This window comes from Somniosus microcephalus, chromosome 3 (genome assembly GCF_052327205.1).
Source record: "Somniosus microcephalus isolate GS21.2 chromosome 3, FLI_Smic_1.0, whole genome shotgun sequence".
In the NCBI taxonomy this organism is placed as follows: Eukaryota; Metazoa; Chordata; class Chondrichthyes; order Squaliformes; family Somniosidae; genus Somniosus; species Somniosus microcephalus.
Window position 1 is genome coordinate 171330411 of NC_140989.1, and position 27712 is coordinate 171358122.

At 45.8% G+C, this 27712-nt stretch overlaps 1 protein-coding gene across 4 annotated transcripts in view; it reads right to left on the reverse strand.

Annotated features, from left to right (window-relative positions):
- Positions 1-27712, reverse strand: part of ninl (ninein-like) — a 160056-nt gene that overhangs the window by 36729 nt on the left and 95615 nt on the right. For all 4 annotated transcript variants that reach the window (XM_085981883.1, XM_085981882.1, XM_085981884.1 and 1 more), the window contains exons 12-15: positions 26656-26766; positions 21155-21244; positions 10356-10512; positions 7780-7901 (exon numbers count right to left, since the gene is read on the reverse strand). In XM_085981883.1, coding sequence (XP_085838009.1) covers positions 7780-7901; positions 10356-10512; positions 21155-21244; positions 26656-26766 — 480 coding nt within the window. The remainder of the gene's footprint in view (positions 1-7779; positions 7902-10355; positions 10513-21154; positions 21245-26655; positions 26767-27712) is intronic.

Below are 27712 nucleotides of genomic sequence, written 5' to 3' on the forward strand. Positions count from 1 at the left end.
AGGATCCCCTTGGAATGAGTGACCATAACATGGTTGAATTCCATATTAAATTAGAGGGTGAGAAGGTTGGATCTCAAACAAGCGTGCTAAGCTTGAATAAAGGAGACTATGAAGGTATGAGAGCGGAATTGAGTAGAGTGGATTGGGAAAATAGATTAAAGGGTAAGACGATACATGATCAGTGGTGTACATTTAAGGAGTTATTTTACAACTTCCAAAAAATATATATTCCACTGAGAAGAAAAGGGTGTAAAAGAAAAGACAGCCATCCGTGGCTAAGTAAAGAAATTAAGGATAGTATTCGACTAAAAACAAGGGCATATAAGGTAGCCAAATCTAGTGGGAGGAGAGAGGATTGGGAAAACTTTAAAAGACAGCAAAAAATAACAAAAAGATTGATTAAGAAAGGGAAGATAGATTATGAAAGTAAATTAGCAAAAAATATAAAAACAGATAGTAAGAGTTTTTATAGTTATATAAAAAGAAAAAGGGTGGCTAAAGTAAATGTTGGTCCCTTAGAGGATGAGACCGGGAAATTAATGGTGGGAAATATGGAGATGGCAAAAACACTGAATGAATATTTTATATCAGTCTTTACAGTAGAAGACACTAAGAATATCCCAACACTGGACAAACAGGGGGCTAAAGGGGGGGAGGAGCTAAACACGATCAAAATCACTAAGGAAGTGGTACTCGGTAAAATAATGGGACTCAAGGCGGATAAATCACCTGGACCTGATGGCTTACATCCTAGGGTCTTGAGGGAAGTGGCGGTAGGGATTGTGGATGCATTGGTAATAATTTTCCCAAACTCCCTGGACTCGGCAAAAGTCCCGGCAGACTGGAAAACTGCTAATGTAACACCCTTATTTAAAAAGGGCAGTAGACAGAAGGCTGGAAACTATAGACCGGTTAGCCTAACATCTGTGGTAGGTAAAATATTGGAGTCCATTATTAAGGAGACAGTAACAGGACATTTGGATAATCATAATTTAATAGGACAAAGTCAGCATGGTTTTATGAAGGGGAAGTCATGTTTGACAAATTTGCTGGAGTTCTTTGAGGAAGTAACATATAGGGTGGATAAAGGGGAACCAGTGAACGTAGTGTATTTAGATTTCCAAAAGGCATTTGACAAGGTGCCACACAAAAGATTATTGATTAAGATAAAAAATCACGGGATTGGGGGTAATATTCTGGCATGGATAGAGGATTGGCTATCTAACAGAAGGCAGAGAGTTGGGATAAATGGTTCATTCTCAGACTGGCAATCAGTAACTAGTGGTGTTCCGCAGGGGTCAATGCTGGGTCCCCAACTCTTTACAATCTATATTAACGATTTGGAGGAGGGGACCGAGTGTAACATATCAAAGTTTGCAGATGATACTAAGATGGGAGGGAAAGTAGTGAGTGAGGAGGACATAAAAAACCTGCAAGGGAACATAGACAGGCTAAGTAAGTGGGCAGAGATTTGGCAGATGGAATACAATACTGGAAAGTGTGAGGTTATGCACTTTGGCAGGAAAAATCGTAGAGCAAGTTATTATCTTAATGGCAAGAAACTGGAAAGTACTGAAGTACAAAGGGATCTGGGGGTCCTGGTGCACAAAACTCAAAAGGTTAGTATGCAGGTGCAGCAAGTGATTAAGAAGGCCAATGGAATGTTGGCTTTCATTGCTAGGGGGATAGAATATAAAAATAGGGAGGTATTGCTTCAGTTGTACAAGGTATTGGTGAGACCGCACCTGGACTACTGCGTACAGTTTTGGTGTCCATACTTAAGAAAGGACATACTTGCTATCGAGTCAGTACAAAGAAGGTTCACTCGGTTAATCCCGGGGATGAGGGGATGGACATATGAGGAGAGGTTGAGTAGATTGGGACTCTACTCATTGGAGTTCAGAAGAATGAGAGGCGATCTTATTGAAACATATAAGATTGTGAAGGGGTTGGATCGGGTGGATGTGGGGAAGATGTTCCCGATGATGGGTGAAACTAGAACTAGGGGGCATAGTCTTAGAATAAGGGGCTGCTCTTTCAAAACTGAGATGAGGAGGAACTACTTCACTCAGAGGGTGGTAGGTCCATGGAATATGCTGCCCCAAAAAGCTGTAGAAGCTACATCATTACATAAATTTAAAACAGAAATAGACAGTTTCCTAGAAGTAAAGGGAATTAAGGGTTACGGGGAGCGGGCAGGAATTTGGACATGAGTCTAGGTTCGGATCGGTCATGGCCCTGTGGGTAGCGGAGCGGGCCCAGGGGCCGTGTAGCCTGATCCTGCTCCTATTTCGTGTGTCTAATTCTGTTAGATTCAGGAGATGGTTCTGTGATAGTGGATTGGCAGTTAGGATCAGATCAGCCATGATCTTATTGAAAGGCGGAGCAGGCTCGAGGGGCCGATTGGCCTACTCCTGCTCCTATTTCTTATGTTCTTATATGTTCTTATAATTGGTGGTATTGATTTAATTAAAATTAATTAAAGGATAAGTCATGGCAGCAAAGCTCGGCCCCGTGGCATGCTCGTCGTGCACTATGTGGGAAATCAGGGACACTTCCTGTGTGCAGTGTATCCAGCTGCAGCTACTGGTAGACCGCATTGCGGCACTGGAGCTGTGAATGGATACATACTGGAGCATTCGCAATGCTGAGGACGTCGTGGATATCACGTTTAATCAGTTGGTCACACCGCAGGTAAAGGCAGCACAGGCAGGAAGGGAGTGGGTGGCCACCAGGCAGAGTAGTAGGCGCAGGCAGGTAGTGCAGGGGTCCCCTGTGGCCATCCCCATCTCAAACAGATATACTGCTTTGGATATTGTTGGGGAGGATGGCTTATCGGGGGAAGGCAGCAGCAACCAACTTCCTGGCTCCATGAGTGTTTCTGCTGCACGGGACGGGAGGAAAAAGAGCAGGAGAGCTATAGTGATAGGGGATTCTATTGTAAGGGGAATAGATAGGCATTTCTGCGGCCGCAAACGAGACTCCAGGATGGTATGTTGCCTCCCTGGTGCAAGGGTCAAGGATGTCTCGGAGCGGCTGCAGGGCATTCTGGAGGGGGAGGGTGAACAGCCAGTTGTTGTGGTGCATATAGGCACCAACGATATAGGTAAAAAATGGGATGAGGGCCTAAAAGCTGAATATAGGGAGTTAGGAGGTAAATTAAAAAATAGGACCTCAAAGATAGTAATCTCAGGATTGCTACCAGTGCCACATGCTAGTCAGAGTAGAAATAGAAGGATATTTCAGATGAATACGTGGCTAGAAGAATGGTGCAAGGGGGAGGGATTCAAATTCCTGGGACATTGGAATCGGTTCTGGGGGAGGTGGGACCAGTACAAACTGGACGGTTTGCACCTGGGCAGGACTGGGATCGATGTCCTAGGGGGAATGTTTGCTAGTGCTGTTGGGGAGGGTTTAAACTAAAATGGCAGGGGGTTGGGAACCTGTGCAGGGAGACAGAGGAAAGGGAAGCAAGGATACAAGCAAAAGACAAGGAGAAAAGCCAAAGTGGAAGTCAGAGAAATCAAGGGTGTAAATCAAACATGGCCGCAGTAAACAATAATTCTAAAAGGTCTAGGAGTGTTAAAAAAAACAAGCCTGAAGGCTTTGTGTCTTAATGCGAGGAGCATTTGTAATAAGGTGGATGAATTAGCTGCGCAAATAGATGTAAACGGAGAGGATATAATTGGGATTACGGAGAAATGGCTCCAGGGTGACCAAGGCTGGGAATTCAACATCCAGGGGTATTCAATATTAAGGAAGGACAGGCAAAAAGGAAAAGGCGGTGGGGTAGCATTGCTGGTTAAAGAGGAGATTAACACAATAGTAAGGAAAGATATTAGCTCTGATGATGTGGAATCTGTATGGGTAGAGCTGAGAAATACCATGGGGCAGAAAACATTAGTGGGAGTTGTATACAGACCCCCAAACAGTAATGCTTAAGTTGGGGATGGCATTAAATGGGAAATTAGAGATGCGTGCAATAAGGGCACAGCAGTTTCCATGGGTGACTTTAATCTACATATAGATTGGTCTAACCAAATTAGTAACAATACTGTGGAAGAGGAATTCCTAGAGTGTATATGGGATGGTTTCCTGGACCAATATGTCGAGGAACCAACTAGAGATCAGGCCATCTTAGACTGGGTATTACGTAATGAGAAAGGATTAATTAGCAATCTTGTTGTGCGAGGCCCCTTGGGGAGGAGCGATCACAATATGATAGAATTCTTCATTAAGATGGAGAGTGAAGTGGTTGATTCAGAGACTTGGGTACTGAATTTAAATAAAGGAAACTACGATAGTATGAGGCGCAAGTTGGCTAGGATGGATTGGGGAATGTTACTTAAAGGGTTGACGGAGAATAGGCAATGGCAAACATTTAAAGATCGCATGGATGAACTACTGAATTTGTTCATCCCTGTTTGGCATAAAAATAAAACAAAAAAGGTGACTCAACATTGGCTAACAAGGGAAATTAAGGATAGCATAAGATCCAAGGAGAGGACATATAAATTGGCCAGAAAAAGCAGCAAACCTGAGGATTGGAAGCAGTTTAGGATTCAGCAAAGGAGGACAAAGGGATTAATTAAGAGGGGAAAATAGAGCATGAGAGTAAGCTTTCAGGGAACATAAAAACTGACTGTAAAAACTTTTATAGATATGTGAAGAGAAAAAGATTGGTAAAGTCAAGCATAGGTCCCTTGCAGTCAGAATCAGGGGAATTTATAATGGGGAACAAAGACATGGCAGACCAATTAAATACATACTTTGGTTCTGTCTTCACAAAGTTGGACACAAATAAACTCCCAGAGATGTCGGAGAACATAGGGTCTAATGAGAGGGAGGAACTGAATGAAATCAGTATTTGTAGGGAAATGGTGTTAGGGAAATTGATGGGATTGAAGGCCGATAAATCCCCAGGGCCTGATAATCTACATCCTAGGGTACTTAAGGAAGTGGCCCTAGAAATAGTAGATGTATTGCTGGTCATCTTCCAAAATTCTATAGACTCTGGAACAGTTCCCATGGATTGGAGGGTAGCTAATGTAACCCCACTATTTAAAAAAGGTGGAAGAGAAAAAACGGGGAATTACAGACTGGTAAGCCTGACATCGGTAGTGGGGAAAATGCTAGAGTCCATTATATAAGAAGTAATAGCAGAGCACTTGGAAAACAGTGACAGGATCGGACAAAGTCAACATGGATTTACAAAAGGTAAATCATGCTTGACTAATCTACTGGAATTTTTTGAGGATGTAACTGGTAGAATAGATAAGGGAGAACCAGTGGATGTGGTGTATTTGGACTTTCAGAAGGCTTTCGATAAGGTCCCACATAAGAGACTAGCGTGCAAAGTTAAAGCACTTGGGATTGGGGGTAAGGTACTGACTTGGATAGAAAACTGGTTGGCAGACAGGAAGCAAAGAGTTGGAATAAACGGGTCTTTTTCCGAGTGGAAGGCAGTGACTAGTGGGGTACCGCAGGGATCGGTGCTAGGACCCCAGCTATTCACAATGTATATTAATGATCTAGACGAGGGAACTAGATGTAATATCTCCAAGTTTGCAGACGACACAAAGCTGGGTGGGCATGTGTGCTGTGAGGAGGATGCAGAGAATCTCCAGTACAATTTGGACAGGTTGGGCGATTGGGCAGATGCATGGCAGATGCAGTATAATGTGGATAAATGCGAGGTTATCCACTTTGGTGGCAAAAACAGGAAGGCAGATTATTATCTGAACGGCAATAGTTTGGGAAAAGGGGAAGTGCAACCAGTCGCTAAAGGTAAGCATGCAGGTGCAGCAGGCGATTAAGGCGGCAAATGGTATGCTGGCCTTCATAGCGAGAGGATTCGAGTACAGGAGCAAGGATGTCTTGCTGCAGTTGTACAGGGCCTTGGTGAGACCACACCTTGAGTATTGTGTGCAGTTTTGGTCGCCTTATCTGAGGAAGGATGTTCTTGCCATGGAGGGAGTGCAGCGAAGATTCATCAGACTGATACCTGGGATGGCAGAAATGACGTATGAAGAGAGATTGGGTCGATTAGGCTTATATTCGCTAGAGTTTAGAAGAATGAGAGGGGATCTCATTGAAACTTATAAAATTCTAACAGGACTAGACAGACTAGATGCAGGAAGGCTGTTCGCGATGGTGGGGGAGTCCAGAACCAGGGGTCACAGTCTAAGGATAAGGGGTAAGCCATTTAGGACAGAGATGAGGAGGAATTTCTTCACCCAGAGAGTGGTGAACCTGTGGAATTCTCTACCACAGAAGACAGTTGAGGCCAATTCATTAAATATATTCAAGAAGGAATTAGATATATTTCTTAAGGCTAAGGGGATCAAGGGATATGGGGAGAAAGCAGGGACAGGGTACTAAATTTGGATGATCAGCCATGATTGCATTGAATGGCGAAGCAGGCTCGAGTGGCCGAATGGCCTACTCCTGCTCCTATCTTCTATGTTTCTATGTAAACCCACAACCGTCTATCTCCAAGGCAAGAGAGTTACCCCGGAGACAAAGTCAACACTTAAAGCAACAAAAGCTATCCTCATTGTGGTGAACTTTCTATAAGCCAAAAAGTGTTGCACACAGCTCCTTCCTCAATTAGAGCAGTAACACCCATCTCACGTAGTCAGTAGGAGTATGTCACACATGCACTGTGTGGAAGTTGCCGTTTGCTGCACTCGCTCAATGAGCACAACAAAGATAACACATGGCTTAAGTGCAGAAGCACACAACACCCTCAACACCCCCACAGCAGTCTCCGAGCAACTAGAAACTAGGCAGGAAGTGAGCACAAGAGCGTACATTGCTGACCACTGCAATGTGTTCACCTCTGACACACAAGATGTACATCGACAGCCATTTCAAGCCCTAAGTTAAACATTGTGCAGACTTACGCTACGGCAGTTTGAGATTCAACAATGTTATAAAAAGGTGGTAGTCAACGGAGGTGAGACTAATTTCTCTGTAAGGGATGCAAGAGGTACACCGGTAATTAATTGGATTGCTCTTTCACAGAGCCGGCACAGGCACGATGGGCCAAATGGCCTCCTTCCACGCTGCAAGATTCTAGGGGGCAAAAATTCGGTCGCGCCCCCTCTGGGGCGCTAACTTCGCCGGGAGCACCCTGGCACCCAAAATTCATGGTAGCACCCCAAGAGGGAGGCGGGGCGCTAATGGAAGCGCTCCCCCTCCGTCTTGGGGCGCTACCAGGGAATATCACGGTGCTACGTGCCATGGTGCTGCAGGCCTACCTCCCCTTATTAAAGGGGAGGGGCTTTACGTAGCGCGACCTGGGGCCCAACTGGGCCACCAGGGATCGGGGTGCCCTCTTAGGGCGCTAACGGGAGGCGCAAAGCAACCAAATTTTGCCGCCTAGGAATTTACTGAATAAGCATTTTTTTTAAATTCGTTCAGGGGATGTGGGCATCGCTGCTCCTTAAAACCTATCTCATTGACCCAGCCTGTCCTAATATCTCCTTATGTGGCTCGGTGTCAAATTTTGTCTGATAACATTCCTGTGAAGCGCCTTGGGAGGTTTTTACTATGTTAAAGGCGTGATATAAATGCAAGTTGTTGATGAAACCATGCACCTGCAAATAACGATACATGGTCAACTCATTCTCATTTTATTCATGAACTAGCTCTGTACTGGGAGCTACTTAAGGGTAGGTCATGAGGCTGCCCTCTGGGCTAAAGGTAGTGTGCAATAACCCTACTGGGTAGGGGGAGAAATAAAAAAAGGTGTAAAATGACACAGAAGACTCTTGCCTTTGTTTCCAATTTTATCTTAAGGTCTTGCACTTCCTGTAGGTGCTGCCTTTTCAGGTCTTCCATTGCCATCTCGGCTTCGATGCTCACGTTGGCACCTTCACCTTCTGGGGAAACTTTACCTGTTCAAAAAATAATAATTCAAAATTTTGCTGACAAAACACTGGGGTTCATTTCTAGAGGAATAGAATTGAAAAGCAGAGTTTATGTTCAACTTGTATAGAACCTTGGTTAGGCCACACTTACGAGTACTGTGCACAGGTCTCCATATTACAAAAAGGATATAGAGGAGGCACTGGATAAGTTGAAAAAGGGATTTACAAGAATCATATCAGACCTGAGAGGTTACAACTAATAGGGAAAATTGAACAGGCTGGGGCTCTTTTCTCTAGTAAAGAGAAGGCTGAGGGGTGACCCGATAGAGGCCTTTAAAATTGTGAAGGGTAAACGTAGAGGAGATATTTCCACTTGTAGGGGGGTCCAAAACTAGGGGCCGTAAATAAAAGATAGTCACTAATAAATCCAATAGGGAATTCAGGAGAAACTTCTTTACTCAGAGAGTGATGAGAATGTGGAACTTGCTCCCACAGGGAGCAGTTGAGACGAATAGCTTAGATGCATTTAAGGGGAAGATAGATAAGTAAATGAGGGAGAAATCAATCGAAGGTTATGCCGATAGGGTTAGATGAAGTAGGGTGGGAGGAGGCTCGTGTGGAGCATAAACCGAATAGGAAAACCATGTAACTAATAATAGGCATGCGTGAGCTGAGTGTTGGGAGCCAATTGCTAGACACTGGGACCATACCCACAGCACAGGAGTACAAGTCTTTAAGAAAAAAAGACTTGCATTTCTATAGCGCCTTTCACAACCTCAGGATGTCCCAAAGTGCTTTAGTCAATGAAGTACTTTTGGAGTGTAGTCACTGTTGTAATGTAGGAAACGCAGCAGCCAATTTGCGCACAGCAAGCTCCCACAAAGAACACGATAATGATCAGATAATCTGTTTTAGTGACGGTTGAGGAATAAATGTTGGCCAGGGCACCGGGGCGAACGAAAGAAAAAAGGATGTGTATTTATACAACGCCTTTCACGGCCTCATGACATTCCAAAGTCGCTTTACAGCCAATGAAGTACTTTTGAAGCGTAGTCACTATTGTAAAGTAGGAAACTCCCCTACTCTTCTTCGAAATCGTGCCAGGGGATCTTTTACGACCACCTGAGGAGGCAATCGGGGCCTTGGTTTAATGCCTCATCTGAAAGACGGCACCTCCAACAGTGCAGCACTCCACTAGAGTGTCAGCCTAGATTTTGTGCTCAAATCTCTGGAGTGGTACTTGAACCCTCTGGCTCAGAAGCGAGAGTTTTACCACTGAGGCAAGGGCAACACCATTTTAATAGCGCCATGCATTGGCAAATCGCATGTCACGAACAAAAAGGAGGTTGGACGGAGTGGGGGAGGGATGAAGGCCTGGAGATTCGCAGGCTAGAGAAGAGAGGGGGGAATAATCCACTCCAGGTTTCTGATCTCATCATTGGCCCAGGCTGCAAAGCAGTGTGGTGGATAAGCGTTCAGCTGCAATGCCTCCCTTCTACAGTCAAATAGCCTGCCCACACTCACTGCCTGGGCTCACGCATAATGACTGGCCACTTGAGGCGAGGTACCAGAGGGCCGCTGGCACTCACGTTACCTTACTCCAGCATGAGTCGCCACCTTCAGGAGAGGAGGGGGAAAATTTTGGACAAGAGGAAAAGAAAAATCACATCAAGGCTCTGTTTCAAACACGGAGGAACACTAGCTATGATTTTGCGGCTTGTAAGTTGTATTTGCAAAGAATTCATCCCCCTGCAAAAAAATAATTAAAAAAAACAACACACCTAATGTTTGCAACATTTCAATAAAATTCTTTTACATCATATACGGTGATAGCCACGGCTCAGTGGGTAGCACCCTCGTCTCGAGTCAGGAGGTTGTGGGTTCAAGTTCCACTCCAGAGACTTGAACACATAATCGAGCCGATATTTCAGTGCAGTACTGAGGGACTGCTGCAGTGTCGGAGGTGCCGTCTTTCAGATGAGACGTTAAATTGAGTCCCCATCTGCCCCCTCAGATAGATGTGAAAAATCCTACGGCACTCTTTCGGAGAGCAGGAGAGTTCTCCCCCGGTGTCCTGGCCAAAATTTATCCCTCAACCAACATCACTAAAAGCAGATTGTCGGGTCATTTATCTCATTGCTGTTTGTGGGAGCTTGCTGCCATGTTTCCCTACATTTAAACAGTAACTGCACTTCAAACAGTGGCTGTAAAGTGTTTAGGGACATCCTGAGGTTGTGAAAGGTGATTTAGAAATGCAAGTTCTTTCTTTACATCCTTTCCTTTCTCTTTCTAATAATTATCCTCGAGTAACATTAGATAATACAGACACTACCCTGGACTACTCATCTCCCAAATCCATTTTCAACCTGAACAGTGACACACAAAAAATGTTATATTTTTGCACATTGTTTTCCTGTTGGATAACCGGGGGGTTGGGGGGGGGGGGGGGAAAGAGGTAATGTTAGACCTGCCGTCACTTACCAGAATCAGACTCGCACCTGGTGATCCTGCCGTCAGCCCCTATACTAAAGGAATTCTTCTCCTTCTTATTACCCGCACGCCGATGCTTCCCGTCACGCAGTTGTGAGCGGAGCACCTCCATTTCAGATTGTAGCTCGTCATTCCGGTCACGCAACTCCTGTGGAAATTAACACAAGCATCTTAAATAACAAAAAAAAAAGGCTGGTGTAGTGACACCACAAGACCCGGCCAGAATGGAGATGATTAGGTAATTGTTCAGTCAATCATGCCTGCTCTAGGTGACTGGGATTGATTTTATGTGCACAATTTGTATTATGTAACTATCCTCCACTCTGCATTTTGCTGGAGAAGTAATTCTGCTGTACTCGGGAAGACTCCGTTTGCTGTTTTTTTGGTCACGAGTTCAGAGACTGTCAAGTCCCACCCCTGCCTCCAACTCATTGGCCGACATGGTGGTGTCAATATTTGGCAGTGTCTATTTGCAACACCAGATTTCTGATTGGTCCCCGTGGAGGACAAGACGCACCCAACAGTATGTCTGGAATGTGTAATTTGATCCTGCCTGTTGTAGACAACCCTGCAAGGTGTAATTTGATCCAGTCTTGCCCGACTACAGAAAGTGGAAGTAGTTAGCTTTGTGAAGATCCTCTGTTAATAGTATTCTGCAATTGTAATTATAGTTGTCCTTGGCTGGTAAAATAAAAGATTTATACTCTAATTAGTGGGTTAGTTAATTCTTTGAAGTTTTATGTTTTTTTCCTTCTGGAAGTGATAAAAATTCTTTAATTCTGAATGAAGGGACCGTGTGCGGGCTCCGTGTGTGTGGGGTCCGTGTGTGTAATCCAACCTTCTGACACACCAGTGAGTTCCCACTGGGGAGAGACCGTTCACCTGCCCCATGTGTGGGAAGGGATTCACTAATTCATCCAGTTGGAAGAACGTGATTCACGTCTAATAGAGGGAGAGAACGTGATCCATCTTCCCATCTGGATCATCTTTTTGCTCTCATTCCCCCCCACCACTTTAGACTTGGATCACGTTCTTCCCCCATCCCCACTGTTCTCTCCGTGCTCTAAATCCCCTCCCCACCCCAAGCTCCTGACCTTCCCCACGCCTCAGAGCTCCACTCTGCCCCCCCACTGCCTCCGAGCGCCACTCCCCCCACCCCGCCTCAGAGCTCCACTCCTCCTCCCCAACCCCCGCCTCCAAGCTCCACTCCCCCTCCCACCCCCCACCATCCCCTGTCCTTCTCCACAGGACACCAGGAAAAACACCCCTACTCCTCTTCGAAATAATGTCATGGGATCTTTTACATTCACATGGGAGGGCAGACGGGGCCTCGGTTTAACTTCTCATCTGAAAGATGGCCCCTCCAACCGTGCAGCACTCCCTCAGTACTGCAGTGGGAGTGTCAGCCTAGATTATGGGCTCAAGTCTCTGGAGTAGGACTTGAACCCTTGCTACCACTGAGCCACGGCCTACACAAGCACTAAATTCTTTTTATATGTAATCTGTGAGGTTGGCTGTAGGACATCACTGCCAGTTTGTTCATTTTTCTAGCAACATTTTACACATTCGGAAGGAATATCATTAGAATTAACCAACTTCCTAGATTAGGTACACAACTAGGAGTGCTTTGGGAATGAGATTCTTCAGTTCGACTCACAGCAGCTTTCATGAGTGACTCTGATCTATGACAGAGGGATATAAATGAGACTTGGGCGGTAGCAGAAAACGGGTGATGGCGAATCAGCAGTCCGCTTTACACCACGCCACTCGACTACAACGGGAAAGAAAATCGGGCAGAGTACAAAACATGACCACCGATTTGCTGTCGCCCGTTTCACGCCAGCGCCCATGAAGAAACCATATCCCAATGTCTCTATAGCCAATGGTGCACAAAGTTGGGTCATCCAAGTTTGATTACAAAGTGCGGGGGAGATGGGGAGAGAGGACTGACAAATCCACGTAGCTGGCTGCAATCTGCTGCCACTTCCACCATCAAATAGAATCATAGAATCATACAGCTCAGAGGGAGGCCATTCGGCCCATCGTGCCTGTGCTGGCTCTTTGAAAGAGCTATACAATTTGTCCCACTCCCCTGCTCTTTCCCCATAGCCCTGCAATTTTTTAAGTCTATATCCAATTAATTTTTGACGGTTACTATTGAATTTGTTTCCACCACCCTTTCGGGTAGTGCATACCAGATCATAACAACTCATTGTGTAAAAAGTTCTACTCATCTCCCCTCTGGTTCTTTTGCCAATTATCTTAAATCTGTGTCTTCTGGTTACTAGCCCGCCTGCCAGCGGAAACAGTGTCTTCCCTATCTACTCTATCAAAACCTCTCAGAATTTTGAACACCTCTATTAAATCTCCCCTTAACCTTCTCTGCTCTCAGGAGAACAATCCCAGCTTCTCCAGTCTCTCCACAGAACTGAAGTCCCTCATCCCTGGTATAATTCTCGTAAATGTCCTCTACCCTCTCCAAGGCCTCACCAGCGTTACGTTATTTCTGGTTTTGCGGACTGCTCAATAGAACTTCAGACCACAGGCATTGTCCATTCTACTAGGATCGCCCACCATGATGTTGATCCATTGGTATAAAAAATGGAGTCAAGAAACCTGTTGGACGATTTTTGTGCATTTGTGACTTAATTTGATCTGACAGTTGTGACCAATCGTACATTTTTCTAATCTTCCCTTTGGTGCAGCCTGAACTGCAAAGGGAAGCGAAGTATTTCCCCAAGTCTAGCAGTCTAGACCCGTTCAAGCTCTCTTCACCTCACTTGGCCGCCATCAGTGTCAGGAGCTGATAGAACGTTCTGTGAACTGTTCCCCAAGTTGTAACATATACTATGGCTCCAGGACTTGTATTGTTCCAATAGAGATCAAGTTTGGTCAACTGTTACAATCCAACCGAAATCTGTTCATTTTAATCTGGCTATCTTGATAAACTTGTTTAGGAATCTGCAACCCAAGTATTATGGTCTGTCAGTGTGGCATTTGCCATCAGTATGAGCTATCAGTTGGGTATGGTAGGTTCCATACTATCTCACTCCAAAGCCGAATGGTAAAAAGGGTTGATTATTTACCTTGTCGTCTGCTCTTCTGCAATACTTTGAATATAACAGCAACAACTTGCACTCATAAAGCATCTTTGAAGCAAGGCAACACCCCAAAGTGCTTCAAGGAGGCAGATACAAACAGTGGTCAGAGACTGGCTGGATTGATGATTGAAATCAAGATCAATGGGGCAGGTTAAGGGGGCAGACAGAATGTGGTGTAGATGGGAACAGGAAGTTGCAAAGGGACAGAGAGATTAGGAAGCCTGTGGCAGATGGAGTTTAATGTGGGCAAGTGTGAGGTCAACCACTCTGGACCCAAGAAAGGTGAGAAACTAGGGACTGTAGAAGAGCAAAGAAATTTGGGAGTCTAAGATCGCAAATCAAATAAAGCTTGTAGACCGGTACAAAAAATAATCAAAAAGGCTAATAGAATGTTGGTCTTTATCTCAAGGGGTCCTGGAATACAAAGGGGAGGAAGCGATGCTTCAGTTGTTTAGAGGTTTGGTCAGACCCCATCTGGAGTACTTTGTTCAGTTTTGGGCTTCACACCTGAGGAAACACTTTCCACACAAAAGGTAGTAGAAATCTGGAACACTCTCATCCAAAAGGCTGTGGATGCTGGGGGTCAATTGGAGCATTCTAGACTGAGAAGGATAGATTTTTGTTGGGTAAGGGTATCAAGGGATAAAGAGCTAAGGCAGATAACTGGAGTTGAGATACAGAACAGCCATGATGTAACTGAATGGCAGAGCAGGCTCAAAGGGCTGAATGGTCTACTCCTGTTACTATATTCCTTAGACGTTTGAAGAAGAGGAAAGAGATAGTAAGGCAAGAGGTTTCGGGTGGTGCATCTCAGAGTGTGGGGCTGAGACAGCCAGGGGCTCTGTGACTCCAGGTGGAACCGAGGGAGGGGGTTATTGCAAAGGAGGCCAGAGTTGGAAGAGCAATAGGCATGTGCTGGATCATAGGGCTGAAGGAAATTAGAGTTAGGGTGAGGAGAACCCAGAAACAAGGATTTTGAAATCAGAATGTTGAGAGACTGGGAGCCAATGAAAGTTGATGAGCACAGGGATGATGGGGTAGCAGGATTAGCGTAAGCAGGTGGTGAAGTTTTGAATGAGTTGCCATTTGTGAAAGGAAGAACTCAAAGGATTGGCAAGGAGAGCATTGGAGATTAAATACAACAATAACAACTTGCATTTATACAGCGCCTTCAACGTAGTAAAACATCCAAAGGTGCTTCACAGGAGCGCAATCAGACAAAAATTGACACAGAGCCAAATAAGGAAACATTTGGACAGGTGAAAGTAGTAGGTTTTAAGCAGCAGCTTAAAAGAGGAGAGGCGGAGAGGTTTAGGGAGGGAATTCCAGAGCATAGGGCCCAGACAGCTGAAGGCACGGCCACCAATGGTGGGGCGAAGTGGAAGATGCACAGGCCAGAGTTGGAGGGACATAGAGTTCTCGGAGGGGTGTAGAGCTGGAGGAGGTTACAGAGATAGGGAGGGGCGAGGCCATAGAGGGATTTGAACACGAGGATGAGAATTTTAAAATCAAGCGGTTACTGGACCAGGAGCCAATATCGGTCAGTGAGCATGGGGTTGATTGGTGAATATGACTTGGTTCGGATACGGGCAGCAGGATTTTGGATGAGCTCAAGTTATGGAGACCAGCCGACAAGAAGCCAGCCAGGAGAGTGTTGGAATAGTCAATGGTTATGGATGATGTTGCCAAGGGGCAGCGTGTGGAAGAAAAGAAGGGGGACCAAGGGCGGAGCCCTGGGCACAGCTGAAGTTACTGTGCAGGGGTTGGAAGGGAAGGTCATTGCAGGAAATGTGCTGGCTACACTGAGACAGGTAGGAGTACAACCAAGATAAGGCAGTGCCATAGAGGTGGACCACAGAACAGAGATGATGGAAGAGTATGGAGCAGTCAACTGTGTCAAACACTGCAGAAAGGTGAAGGAAGAGAAGGAGGGATAGCAAACCGTGATCGCTGTTTGTGATTTTTAACCTTTGTAGTTCTGATGTTTGGGCAGGGTGAAAAGCAGATTGAAAGATTGAAGGGACTCAAAGAGGAAGTGATTACATACAATTTTACAGCACGGGAACAGGCCATTCGTCACAACAGGTCTGTGCCGGTGTTTATGCTCCTCCCATCTTACTTCTTCATCTCACCCTATCAGCATATCCTTTTATTCCTTTCTCCCTCATGTACTTATCCAGCTTCCCCTTAAATGCATCTATACTATTCGCCTCAACCACTCCGTGGTAGCGAGTTCCACATTCTCACCACTCTCTGGGTAAAGGAGTTTCTCCTGAATTTCTTACTGGATTTATTAGTAACTATCCTATATTTAGGACCCCTGGTATTGGACTCCCCACAACTGAAAACGTCCTCTCTGCATCTACCCCTTCGAACCCAGTCATAATTTTAAAGACCGCTATCAGGTCACTTCTCAGTCTTCCCTTTTCTAGCGAAAAGAGACCCAGTCTGTTCAGTCTTTCCTGATGGTCGTACCCTCTCAGTTCTGGTATCATCCTTGTAAATCTTTTTAGCACCTTCTCCAGTGCTTCTATATCCTTTTTGTAATGTGGAGACCAGAACTGTGCACAGTACTCTAACTGGGTTGCAACTGCACATTGCAGTACTTTAGAGAGGGGGAGGTTGGAGGTAGGAGAGTAGTTAGAAAGGACAAAGGGATAATGTTTTTTCTTAATTTTTAGATGAGACCAGTCTTAAAGAGAGGGAAGTATGGATGGTGTCAGTGAGTATTGAACCAAGGAGGAGTAATTGTATGAGGAGGAATTGGGTCAGAAGGGGTTGAGAGCACAGGAAGGGTCTGATGGACAGTTGGGGGATTGGGGAGGAGATGCTCAGTGATTATACACTGCAGCAAGGTAGTGGGAGTGGGGGGAAGAGAAGATTGGTCTAGTTAATGGCTGCATCAGCAGTTTCAAGAACATATTAATGGTTATTTTTCTCGCTGGACAGTAATCGGTGCTCAAATTCAGACTAGTGCTATAAAATGTTCTGAGCTTCAACATCCAGTATGCAAATATAATAAGGATTAAAACAAAGAGAAGGCACAGGAAGTGTGCACAAGCACATCCCCTAACAGTTAACTGGACAGACTCAAGGCCCATCAATGCCAATTCTGACTAATCAAACATTAAAATCTGAGACTGTTTCAAGTGGTATTCAAACAAAACCAGTGAGTACCCTGTAGATCCACAGCTAACACTAGTATTAATAAAGCTACAAGACATTTGATATTCTACCTTCTCTCTCTGTCCTCTCCCCGACAACTGAAAGTGACTACGATCAACTGACACATCGCTTGTTTCTGAAGTACATGTTGGCAAGAAAAGTTGGCTCCTTTGAGGCATGAAATTAACATGTGCTAAAGCTGACCATCATGAAATTTTAAAAACGGATGAAGGCCAACTGAAGCATATTGTTGACGCGTCAAGTTGAAAAGGAAGGAGGTTTGGCGAGTTTACCCCGTGTTCAGGTGCAAGGCACGAGTGAGATAGAGTAAAGAAGATCACCTCAAACTGGCATGGGTTTGACAAGCTCCTCTCTCGCCTCACCACCTAATTTTTTTTGCGAGAGTTGCTGGAAATGGGAAGACTGGAACCACATATAAAATAAGCTCAAGAGTATACTTTGAAAGTTCAAATAGATTTGTACGTTTAAAAATGCCGATAAAACCTGAATCACTTAAAAGAAAAAAATATTGATTTGACGAATGCTCACCTTCACCCGCTAGTAATTCCAAAAGGAAGGCATTAGAATAAAGAGAGAGAGTGGACAAAGTAAGTACAGGTTTTGCCCACTTATATAAAGACACCACTTTTGTTGTGGAGTTAGTACAAAGTACAACTGAATCCTTTCCCTGTCCAGACAGGAAGTAAGAGTGATTGAAGAGTGAATGTCAACACTAAGGAACTTTTATCCCCACTGACAACAGCATTGCCGCTTGACCTTTCTGCTCACTTGGCTGCCGGATCGACCCACTGTGTTCCCAGAGCTTTTAAGCAGAATTATTAACGGTTACAAATTTTTTAAAAACATCCGGTACAGGTTGAATGGTTTTCTATGGCTTTTTAAAAAATATAAAATGTGTTGACAAATCAAACACCAGGAACAGCCACTTTCTAGCTGGGCCTCACCAACATCAACATTGTCAAAATTAGTAACCAGGGCCCTCCTTGTGAAATTTCACTTCCCCCAAACAAGAGGTCACCACAGCCACTGACAGACATGAACGCTTCCAATTCCAGTCAACATTCTACCAGCAGCCAGTACCGCGGTGCATTCATTTTCTAATACTGTGTTGCCAGATATTTGGCCAGTGCCCTTATTACAGAGCTGGAAAACGGAGGTTAAAAGCACAGGTTCTTAAAAGAAAAAAAAAAGACAAAACTGGACAGCTAGACACGTTGAAATTTCAAATTACTATTAGACTTGCATCATACTTGTGTATATTTAAATTAATCTTTCAAATGTCCAACTCCAAGTGCCCCAGAAATGAGCAAGAATTGTTTTCCAGTTATGCGATTTTTACCCATCCAAAGACATTACATAGAATTTTACAGCACAGAAACATGCCATTCAGCCCAACAGGTCTGTGCCGGGGTTTATGCTCCACATGAGCCTCCTCCCACCTTACTTCATCTCACCCTATCGCCATATCCTTCTATTCCTTTTTCCCTCATGTATTTAGCTAGCCCTCAACCACTGTGAAAAGCTCATGAACTTCTTTGTCACTAAGATCGAGACCATCTGTTCAGCTGCCTCTGCTGCTTCCGTCCTTTCTCCAAGCCCACCGGGCCAAGCTTCGCCCAAGGTTCCGCCTGCCGCAGCCCTGAACTCACATCTTTCTCCAGTTTCTCTCCTATCTTCCCTCATGCCCTCTCTGAGCTCATCCTGTCCACAAGACCCACCTTCTGCTCCCTCGACCCTATTCCCACCAAACTGCTGACCACCCAACTTCCCTTCCTGCCCCCCAAGTTATTTGATATTATTAATGTTTCTTTCTGCTCAGGTACTGTCCCCCCCACCTTCAAATCTGCCATCATCAACCCCCTCCTCAAAAAACCCACCTTGACCCCTCTGTCCTTGCAAATTACTGCCCCATTCCCAAATTCCCTTTCCTTTCCAAAATCCTTGAATGTGTTGTCGCCTCCTAAATCCATGCTCATCCTTCTCGCAATTCCATGTTTGAACCCCTCCAATCAGGTTTCTACCCCTTCCACAGCACTGATACGGCCATCATCAGTCACAAAAGACATCCTATGTGACTGTAACCGTGGACTGTATCCCTCCTCATACTTCATGACCTGTCTGCAGCCTTCGAAAAGGTGACCACACCATCCTCCGCCAACACCTCTCCTCTGTTGTCCAGCTGGGTGGGACTGCCCTCGCCTGGTTCCATTCTTATCTATCCAGCCGTAGCCAGAGAATCTCCTGCAATGGCTTCTCTTCCCGCTCCCGCATCATTACCGCTGGAGTCCCCCAAGGATCTATCCTTGGCCCCCTCCTATTTCTCATCTACATGCTGCCCCTCAGCGACATTTTCCGAAAACACGTCAGGTTCCACATGTACACTGATGACACCCAGCTCTACCTCACCACCACTTCTCTCGACCCCTCCACTGTCTCTGATTTGTCACTTTGCTTGTCCCACATCTCAGTTCTAGTTGAGCAGAAATTTCCTCCAACTAAATATTGGGAAGACCGAAGCCATTGTTTTCAGTTCCCTCCACAAACTCTGTTCCCTGACCACCGACTCCATCGCTCTCCGTTGGACTCTGAGGCTGAACCAGACCTTTCGCAACTTAGACGTCCTAATTGACCAGAGATGAGCTTCTGACCACATAAACACTCCATCACCAAGACCACCTACTTCCACCTCCGTAACATTGCCCGTCTCCGCCCCTGCCTCAGCTCATCTGCTGCTGAAACCCTCATCTATGCCTTTGGTACCTCTAGACTCAACTATTCCAATGCTCTCCTGGCCGGCTGCCCATCTTTCACCCTCCATAAACTTGAACTCATCCAAAACGCTGCTGCGCATATCCTAACTCGCACCATGTCCCGTTTACCCATCACCCCTGTGCTCGCCGAGCTACATTGGCTCCTGATCCGGCAACGCCACGAATTAAAAATTTTCATCCTCATTTTCAAATCCCTCCATGGCCTCGCCCCTCCCGATCTCTGTAACCTCCTCCAGCTCTACAACCCTCCGAGGTCTTTGCCCTCCTCCAATTCGGGCCTCTTGAGCATCCCCGATTTTAATTGCTCCACCATTGGTGGCCGTGCCTTCAGCTGCCTGGGCACTAGGCTCCGGAATTCCCTCCCTAAACCTCTTCGCCTCCTTTAAGATGCTCCTTAAAACCTACCTCTGACCAAGCTTTTGGTCGCCTGTCCCAATATCTCCTTATTTGACATTGCTCCTGTGAAGCGTCATGGAATGTTTTACTACGTTAAAGGCACTATATAAATACAAGTTGTTGTTGTTCTCCTTAAATGCTAGTCGCCTCAACCACTCCATGTGGTAGCGAGTTCCACATTCTCACCATTCATCTCCTGTCTTCAGGTACTTATTGCTATAAAATTAGAATGTGGTCCACCAGATGTCCTTTGGTGTTTAAGGTGGTTAAAGGAGTTGATAGGGTAGATAGAGAGAAACTATTTCCTCTGGTGGAAGAGTCCAGAACAAGGGGGCATAACCTTAAAATTAGAGCTAGGCCGTTCAGGGGTGATGTCAGGAAGCACTTCTTCACACAAAGGGTAGTAGAAACCTGGAAAACTCTCCCCCAAAAAGCTGTTGCGGTTCGGTCAATTGAAAAATTTCAAAATGGAGATTACAGGAAACTTTCTGATATCCGGCACTGACGGGACCGAGCTGGTGCCGTACCATCAAAAGTGCCGGACATACCAGCATAATGTTGAAACATACGGAACTGAAAAGCTCCGTGTGAATCAACAAACCCTGTCAGCTTCAAAACAGTCGGCTGCAGCTGAAAGCGTCTCTAGCTGAAGCTGTTGCTATAGCTACAGACCTTGCAGTGCCTGACTGGGAAAAAAAAAGCAACGAGAACTAAAAAAACTTATAGAAAACGGCTCCTGATTTTTGCCGTTAGATCGAGTATTCCGGACATATAACCTCCGGATAAACCAAAGTTTCCTGTAATAAGATTTTTGTTAGGCAAGGGTATTAAGGGATATGGACCCAATGCAGTTAAGATACAAATCAGCCGAGTTCTAATTGAACGGCGGCACAGACCATAGGGCCTGTTCCCCTCCTGTACCTAGATACACAATCCAGCCCATCATATTCAAAACTGCCAGTTAATTAAAAATAAAAGACAACTATGGAAATCAAAATAGGCAGAATTGAATTAAAAAGAAAATCAAAGAAATTTAGTCCAAGGGAGTTTGTAAGCAAGTTTCAAAATTGAAGTGTTAGAAATAATAAGAAACGTGTGAAAAGATTAAATCAAACCAGATTTCACCCCCACTTGCAGTTTTCTCCCAACACTTGCTGGGGTACAAGCTCGACAGACACGCAGTCTTCCACTACTGTGCTCGAGTAGCACCAAAGCCTGATCCTGACTTTCCTGCGTCATCACTGGGCAGCGATCCGGAGTCAGTCCCGTTCCCTCCTCCTGAACCCAATCATCGTGCCCAAACTTCTAATGTAATGTATTTTTGACCAATACCAACCCTGCACTGCTGCTCATACTCGACTATAATCTCAGTGAACCGCTGCTCCTGGCCAAAGATCTCCATACTCGGCTGATCCAGTGCTCCAAACTGAACATGTGCAGGGAGAAAAAAAAGAGAAGCACAAATTAGACCAAATAAAGGCATATCTATTTAGATAGTTTTGCGTACCTAATGAAGCTGAAACCTTAACCAGTCGACCTGTCCTTTTCAGATATTCACTGACCTGCTGTGCATTTCGAACGGTCACACATTTTCTTTACATCTCACGATTATTCTGTTTCCCCACTTTATCTCAGATGCTCTTGGAGGGCGAGGTGGAAGCCTTGTATGGTGAGTGATACCTTACTTAGATATGTGGTGTGGGGGGCAGGGGCTGCTTAATGATTTTATTCCAGGATGCAGGAAAGGAAAACTTTTTTCCACTTCCCAGCATTTTTTTTGTGGGGTGTGGGCATCACTGGCAAGGCCGGCATTTATTGCCCATCCCTAGTTGCCCCCGAGAAGGTGATGGTGAGCCTTCGTCTTGCACCGCTGCAGTCCGTGTGGTGAAAGTGCTCCCACAGTGCTGTCCAGTAGGGAGTTTCAGGATTGTGACCCAGCGACAATGAAGGATCAGCGATATATGTCCAAGTCGGGATGGTGTGCGACTCGGTAGAGGAACTTGGAGGTGATGCTGTTCCCATGCAGCTGCTGCCTTTGTCCTCCTAGGCGATGAATGTCGAAGGTTTTGGCGGCGCTGCCGAAGAAGCCTTGCCGAGCTCCACACTCACCATCAGCCTCCTCCCTGCTGCGGTACTGAGCCACACGTCAGGTGTCCTGTTCCTGACAACTATCACGTGATCGCTACTGGAAACTGCACGTGTGAATATCAGGAGGAGGATAGGTAGGAGCTCAGCCGTGGTGCCTTCTACAGTCAAATAGCCTGCTCATACGCACTGACTTCTAAGCTCACGCAAGAAGAACGGTCATTTGGATAAGGTACTGGCGAGCAGTTATTCCCCAAGGGAAGAAGGAAGAAAGCTTTTCTTAAGTAAAGTGATTCCTTATTACTAGAAACTGCTCCAAAAGCAGAACACACAGATATCTTGTACATTAAAAATGGTGCGCAGTTGCAACATTCCAAAGACAATGCGCGTGTATGTGATGCTGTCAGCATAACATGACACAACATAACGTTATGTGACAAGCCCATCAAATGCAAATGGGTGGAATAAAGAAGCGAGACACTGAAAAGTTAGAGAGAACAGGACAGCCAATTGCAAGGGGGGGGGGGATGGTGAGGAAAGAAGATTGTGTTCTTCAGAAGCAGCATCCAATGCTTGAGGATTAGAGGGAACCAGAAAACAATATAGTTTGATTTCAGCAGGCCAGAAAATGGACCTCCCGTTGAAGTGAGAATTGAAAGGTTCAAATTCAGAGTGCGTGAAAAAAATCCTGAACACCACAGATTATCCATAAACTGAGCAAGAGCAGATACTATCCTGGCAGAATCTTACACCCCGCCCCCTCCCCTCCCCCCCCCCCCCCCCACTCCACTCCGATAAGGAGAAAGTAACTTGGGTTTGTCCCCCAGCCCCTGCGGAGAAAATTACCCCATAGCTTCCCTCTCCGCTGATCAATATATTATTCAACAGCCCCCTGCCCCCCATTTGACTGTCTCCACCTGTTTCCCACCCCCACTTCTCCCCCTTTCCACCATCCCTTTGTCCCAATCTCCTGCTCTCCCTCATCCTCCTCTTCCCTCCCCTGCTCTTATCTGCCTCTATCCCACCTCCCTTTGTCCCCTCACTCTCTGTCTCCACCTTTCTTCCCATCAGCCCCCTCTCCGGACTTGGTCTAATTATCCCCCTGCACTCTAACCCTGCTTGACCTGAAAAGTATCCTTGGCCTCAAAAGAAAACCGTCCACTGTGCAGTGACCCATGTACATAAGAACACAGAAGATAGGAGTAGGAGTAGGTCATTCCGCCCCTCGAGCCTGTTCCGCTATTTAAATGAGATCATGGCTGATCATCCAAATTCAGTACCCTGTCCCTGCTTTCTCCCCATATCCCTTGATCCCTTTAGCCTTAAGAAATATATCTAACTCCTTCTTGAATATATTTGATGAATTGGCCTCAACTGCCTTGTGTGGTAGAGAATTCTACAGGTTCACCACTCTGGGTGAAGAAATTCCTCCTCATCTCTGTCCTAAATGGCTTACCCCTTATCCTTAGACTGTGACACCTGATTCTGGACTCCCCCGCCATTGGGAACATCCTTCCTGCATCTAGTCTGTCTAGTCCTGTTAGAATTTTATAAGTTTCAATGAGATCCCCTCTCATTCTTCTAAACTCTAGCGAATATAAGCCTAATCGACCCAATCTCTCTTCATACGTCATTCCTGCCATCCCAGGTATCAGTCTGGTGAATCTTCGCTGCACTCCCTCCATGGCAAGAACATCCTTCCTCAGATAAGGTGACCAAAACTGCACACAATACTCAAGGTGTGGTCTCACCAAGGCCCTGTACAACTGCAGCAAGACATCCTTGCTCCTGTACTCTAATCCTCTCGCTATGAAGGCCAACATACCATTTGCCTTCTTAACCGCCTGCTGCACCTGCATGCTTACCTTCAGCGACTGGTGCACAAGGATACCCAGGTTTCGTTGCACTTCCCCTTTTCCCAAACTATTGCCGTTCAGATAATAATCTGTCTTCCTGCTTTTGCCACCGAAGTGGATAACCTCACATTTATCCACATTATACTGCATTTGCCATGCATCTGCCCAATCACCCAACCTGTCCAAATCATACTGCAGTTTCTCGGCATCCTCCTCACAGCACACACGCCCACCCAGCTTTGTGTTGTCTGCAAACTTGGAGATATTACAGCTAGTTCCCTCATCTAGATCATTTATATATATTGTGAATAGCTGGGGTCCTAGCACCGATCCCTGCGGTACCCCACTAGTCACTGCCTGCCACTCGGAAAAAGACCCGTTTATTCCAACTCTTTGCTTCCTGTCTGCCAACCAGCTCTCTATCCAAGACAGTACCTTACCCCCAATCCCATGTGCTTTAACTTTGCATGCTAATCTCTTATGCGGGACCTTATAGCTCCAAATACACCACATCCACTGGTACTCCCTTATCTATTCTACCAGTTACAGCCTTAAAAAATTCCAGTAGATTAGTCAAGCATGATTTACCTTTTGTAAATCCATGTTGACTTTGTCCGATCCCGTCACTGTTTTCCAAGTGCTCTGTTATTACATCTTTTATAATGGACTCCAGCATTTTCCCCACTACCGATGTCAGGCTTCCCGGTCTATAATTCCCCGTTTTCTCTCTACCACCTTTTTTAAATAGTGGGGTTACATTAGCTATCCTTCAAACCATGGGAACTGTTCCAGAGTCTATCGAATTTTGGAAGATGACCAGCAATGCATCTACTATTTCTAGGGCCACTTCCTTAAGTACCCTAGGATGTAGATTATCAGGCCCTGGGGATTTATCGGCCTTCAATCCCATCAATTTCCCTAACACCATTTCCCTATAAATACTGATTTCATTCAATTCCTCCCTCTCATTAGACCCTATGTTCCCCGACATCTCTGGGAGTTTATTTGTGTCCTCCTTTGTGAAGACAGAACCAAAGTATGTATTTAATTGGTCTGCCATTTCTTTGTTCCCCATTATAAATTCCCCTGATTCTGACTGCAAGGGACCTACGCTTGACTTCACCAATCTTTTTCTCTTCACATATCTATAGAAGCTTTTACAGTCAGTTTTTATGTTCCCTGCAAGCTTACTCTCATAATCTATTTTCCCCCTCTTAATTAATCCCTTTGTCCTCCTTTGCTGAATCCTAAACTGCTCCCAATCCTCAAGTTTGCTGCTTTTTCTGGCCAAATTATATGTCCTCTCCTTGGATCTTATGCTATCCCTAATTTCCCTTGATAGCCACGGTTGAGTCACCTTTTTTGTTTTATTTTTATGCCAAACAGGGATGAACAAATTCTGTAGTTCATCCATGCGATCTTTAAATGTTTGCCATTGCCTATCCACAGTCAACCCTTTAAGTAACGTTCCCCAATCCATCCTAACCAACTCGTGCCTGATACCATCGTAGTTTCCTTTATTTAAATTCAGGACCCTAGTCTCCGAGTCAACTACTTCACTCTCCATTTTAATGAAGAATTCTATCATATTATGATCGCTCCTCCCCAAGGGGCCTCGCACAACAAGATTGATAATTAATCCTTTCTCATTACATAATACCCAGTCTAAGATGGCCTGATCTCTAACAACAACAGAAAACACTGGAAAACTCAGCAGGCCAGGCAACATCCGTGGAGAGAGAAATAGAGTCAACGTTTCAGGTCGAAACCCTTCATCAGAACCTGATCTCTAGTTGGTTCCTCGACATATTGGTCCAGGAAACCATCCTGTCCTTCCTGAATATTGAACACCCCTGGATGATGAATTCCCAGTCTTAGTCACCCTGGAGCCATGTCTCCGTAATCACAATTATATCATATCCATTTACATCTATTTGCGCAGCTAATTCATCCACCTTATTACGAATGCTCCTCGCATTAAGACACAAAGCCTTCAGGCTTGATTTTTTAACACTCATGGGCCTAGAAATTCATTAAGGCGCTGCCAGCTTTGCGCCCAGTTAACGCCTAAAGGGTGATTTTGCGCCAAAAATGAGTTTGCGCAGATATTCAGCACAGCGGTATTGGCGGCGGTAGCCGTTAGCGCTGTGCCGGCACTGATGACGTCATCGGTGTGCGCAGTGCCCCGGTTCCGCCCCGAAACCGCGCCGATCCCCATATTTAGTTGCGGCCGCCTCCTCCGAAGTGGCCGCAAACAGCGACCAGAAAACGGGGCCGTCCTGCTGCCTTACTGGGGCGCTTTAAAGCGGAAGGTGCAGCCGGCCGCTTTTGCGGCGGCCGCCTGCCCGCACCTCCTTCCCCGGCCTCCTCCACCCCCCCCCCCCCCGCGGCATTGCCGGCTGCTTTCCGCGAGCCCGGCACTTCTCCGTGGTGCCGGGCTCATTTGCCGGCACTATCCAGCGGCGATCTCCCCATTGCAGGCAGCTCCCCCTTAAGAGAAGGAGGCCTGCAGTACCGCAGCCTGCCGCTGCGCAGCGCCTGGCGCAGCGGTGCCAAGAGCGCTGATATTCAGTGTCAGCGCACCAAGCAGAGGCGGGCACACCCTGGTATAGCGCCCGCTTCCGAATTGGGGCGCTAACAATGAATATCTGACGATCGCTATAGGCTTCCCGCCCAGCGCTAACTTTTGGGCGCTAGGCAGCTGGCGGGGCCATAGTGAATTTCTAGGCCTTAGTCCTAACATAAGTGTAACGCAGAGCATAGGTGCAATATTACTGAGAGTCACTCAGTAGTTTCCAAAAACTCAATTTTCAGGTTGCATTTTGCCCACGTTTAACATAAAGAGCCCTGCTGAGAAAAGAAACAGTCAAACATATTGCATCGCTGTGAAACTTGCTTTTTCTTTCAGCATGTAGTCAAGGTCCTTCTGTAACCTGCAAACCAATTTCTCAGATTCAGCCAATTTTTCCACCGTTTCCACCAGTTCTTTCTGCAACCGACTGCTCTCCTGTTGAAAAGAAAAAATGCCACTGAATAACTATTAATTAGATGTAGATTAGGTGTTAGCTGTGGCTCAGTGGGTAGCACTCTCACCTCCGAGTCAGAAGGTTGTGGGTTTAATAGTCCCACTCTAGAGGCTTGAGCACAAAATCTAGGCTGACACTCCAGTGCAGTGCTGAAGGAGTGCTGCACTGTCGGAGGTGCCGTCTTTTGGATGAGAGGTTAAACCGAGGCCCCAACTGCTCTCTCAGGTGGACGTAAAAGATCCCATGGCACTATTTCAAAGTGTGGAGATGCCGGTGTTGGACTGGGGTGGACAAATGTAAGAAGTCACACAACACCAGGTTATAGTCCAACAGTTTTATTTGACATCACAAGCTTTCGGAGCGCTGCTCCTTCGTCAGGTGAAGTGGAGAGATGCATAAAGACACAGCTTATATAGTCAGAGAATAATGCCAGATGATTACAGGTAATCTTTCTAACTGCCATTTATCACACCTCGGCAGAGAAATAATCACAGCAATCAAAGGTGTGAATGGTGTCCAAACAGGTTAGTCAGGAAAACATTACATCAAAGAACAATGAGGTGGGGTCACAAGGGGTCAAATGTTGCAGATGCTGGGGTCTGTATGAAAAACAAAAAACAGGCAAAAAAAAATTTTTTTTGCTGGAAATCACAGCAGGTCCGGCCGCATCTGTGCAGAGAGAACAAGCCAACGACGACTCGAGTCTGGATAACCCTACGTCAGGTGGGGTTAGATGTAGCGTGACATGAACCCACGATCCCGGTTGAGGCCGTCCTCATGAGTGCGGAACTTGGCTATCCGTTTCTGCTCTACGATTTTGCGTTGTCGTGTGTCTCGAAGGCCGCCTTGGAGAATGCTTACCCGAAGATCGGAGGCTGAATGTCCTTGACTGCTGAAGTGTTCCCCGACTGGGAGGGAACACTCCTG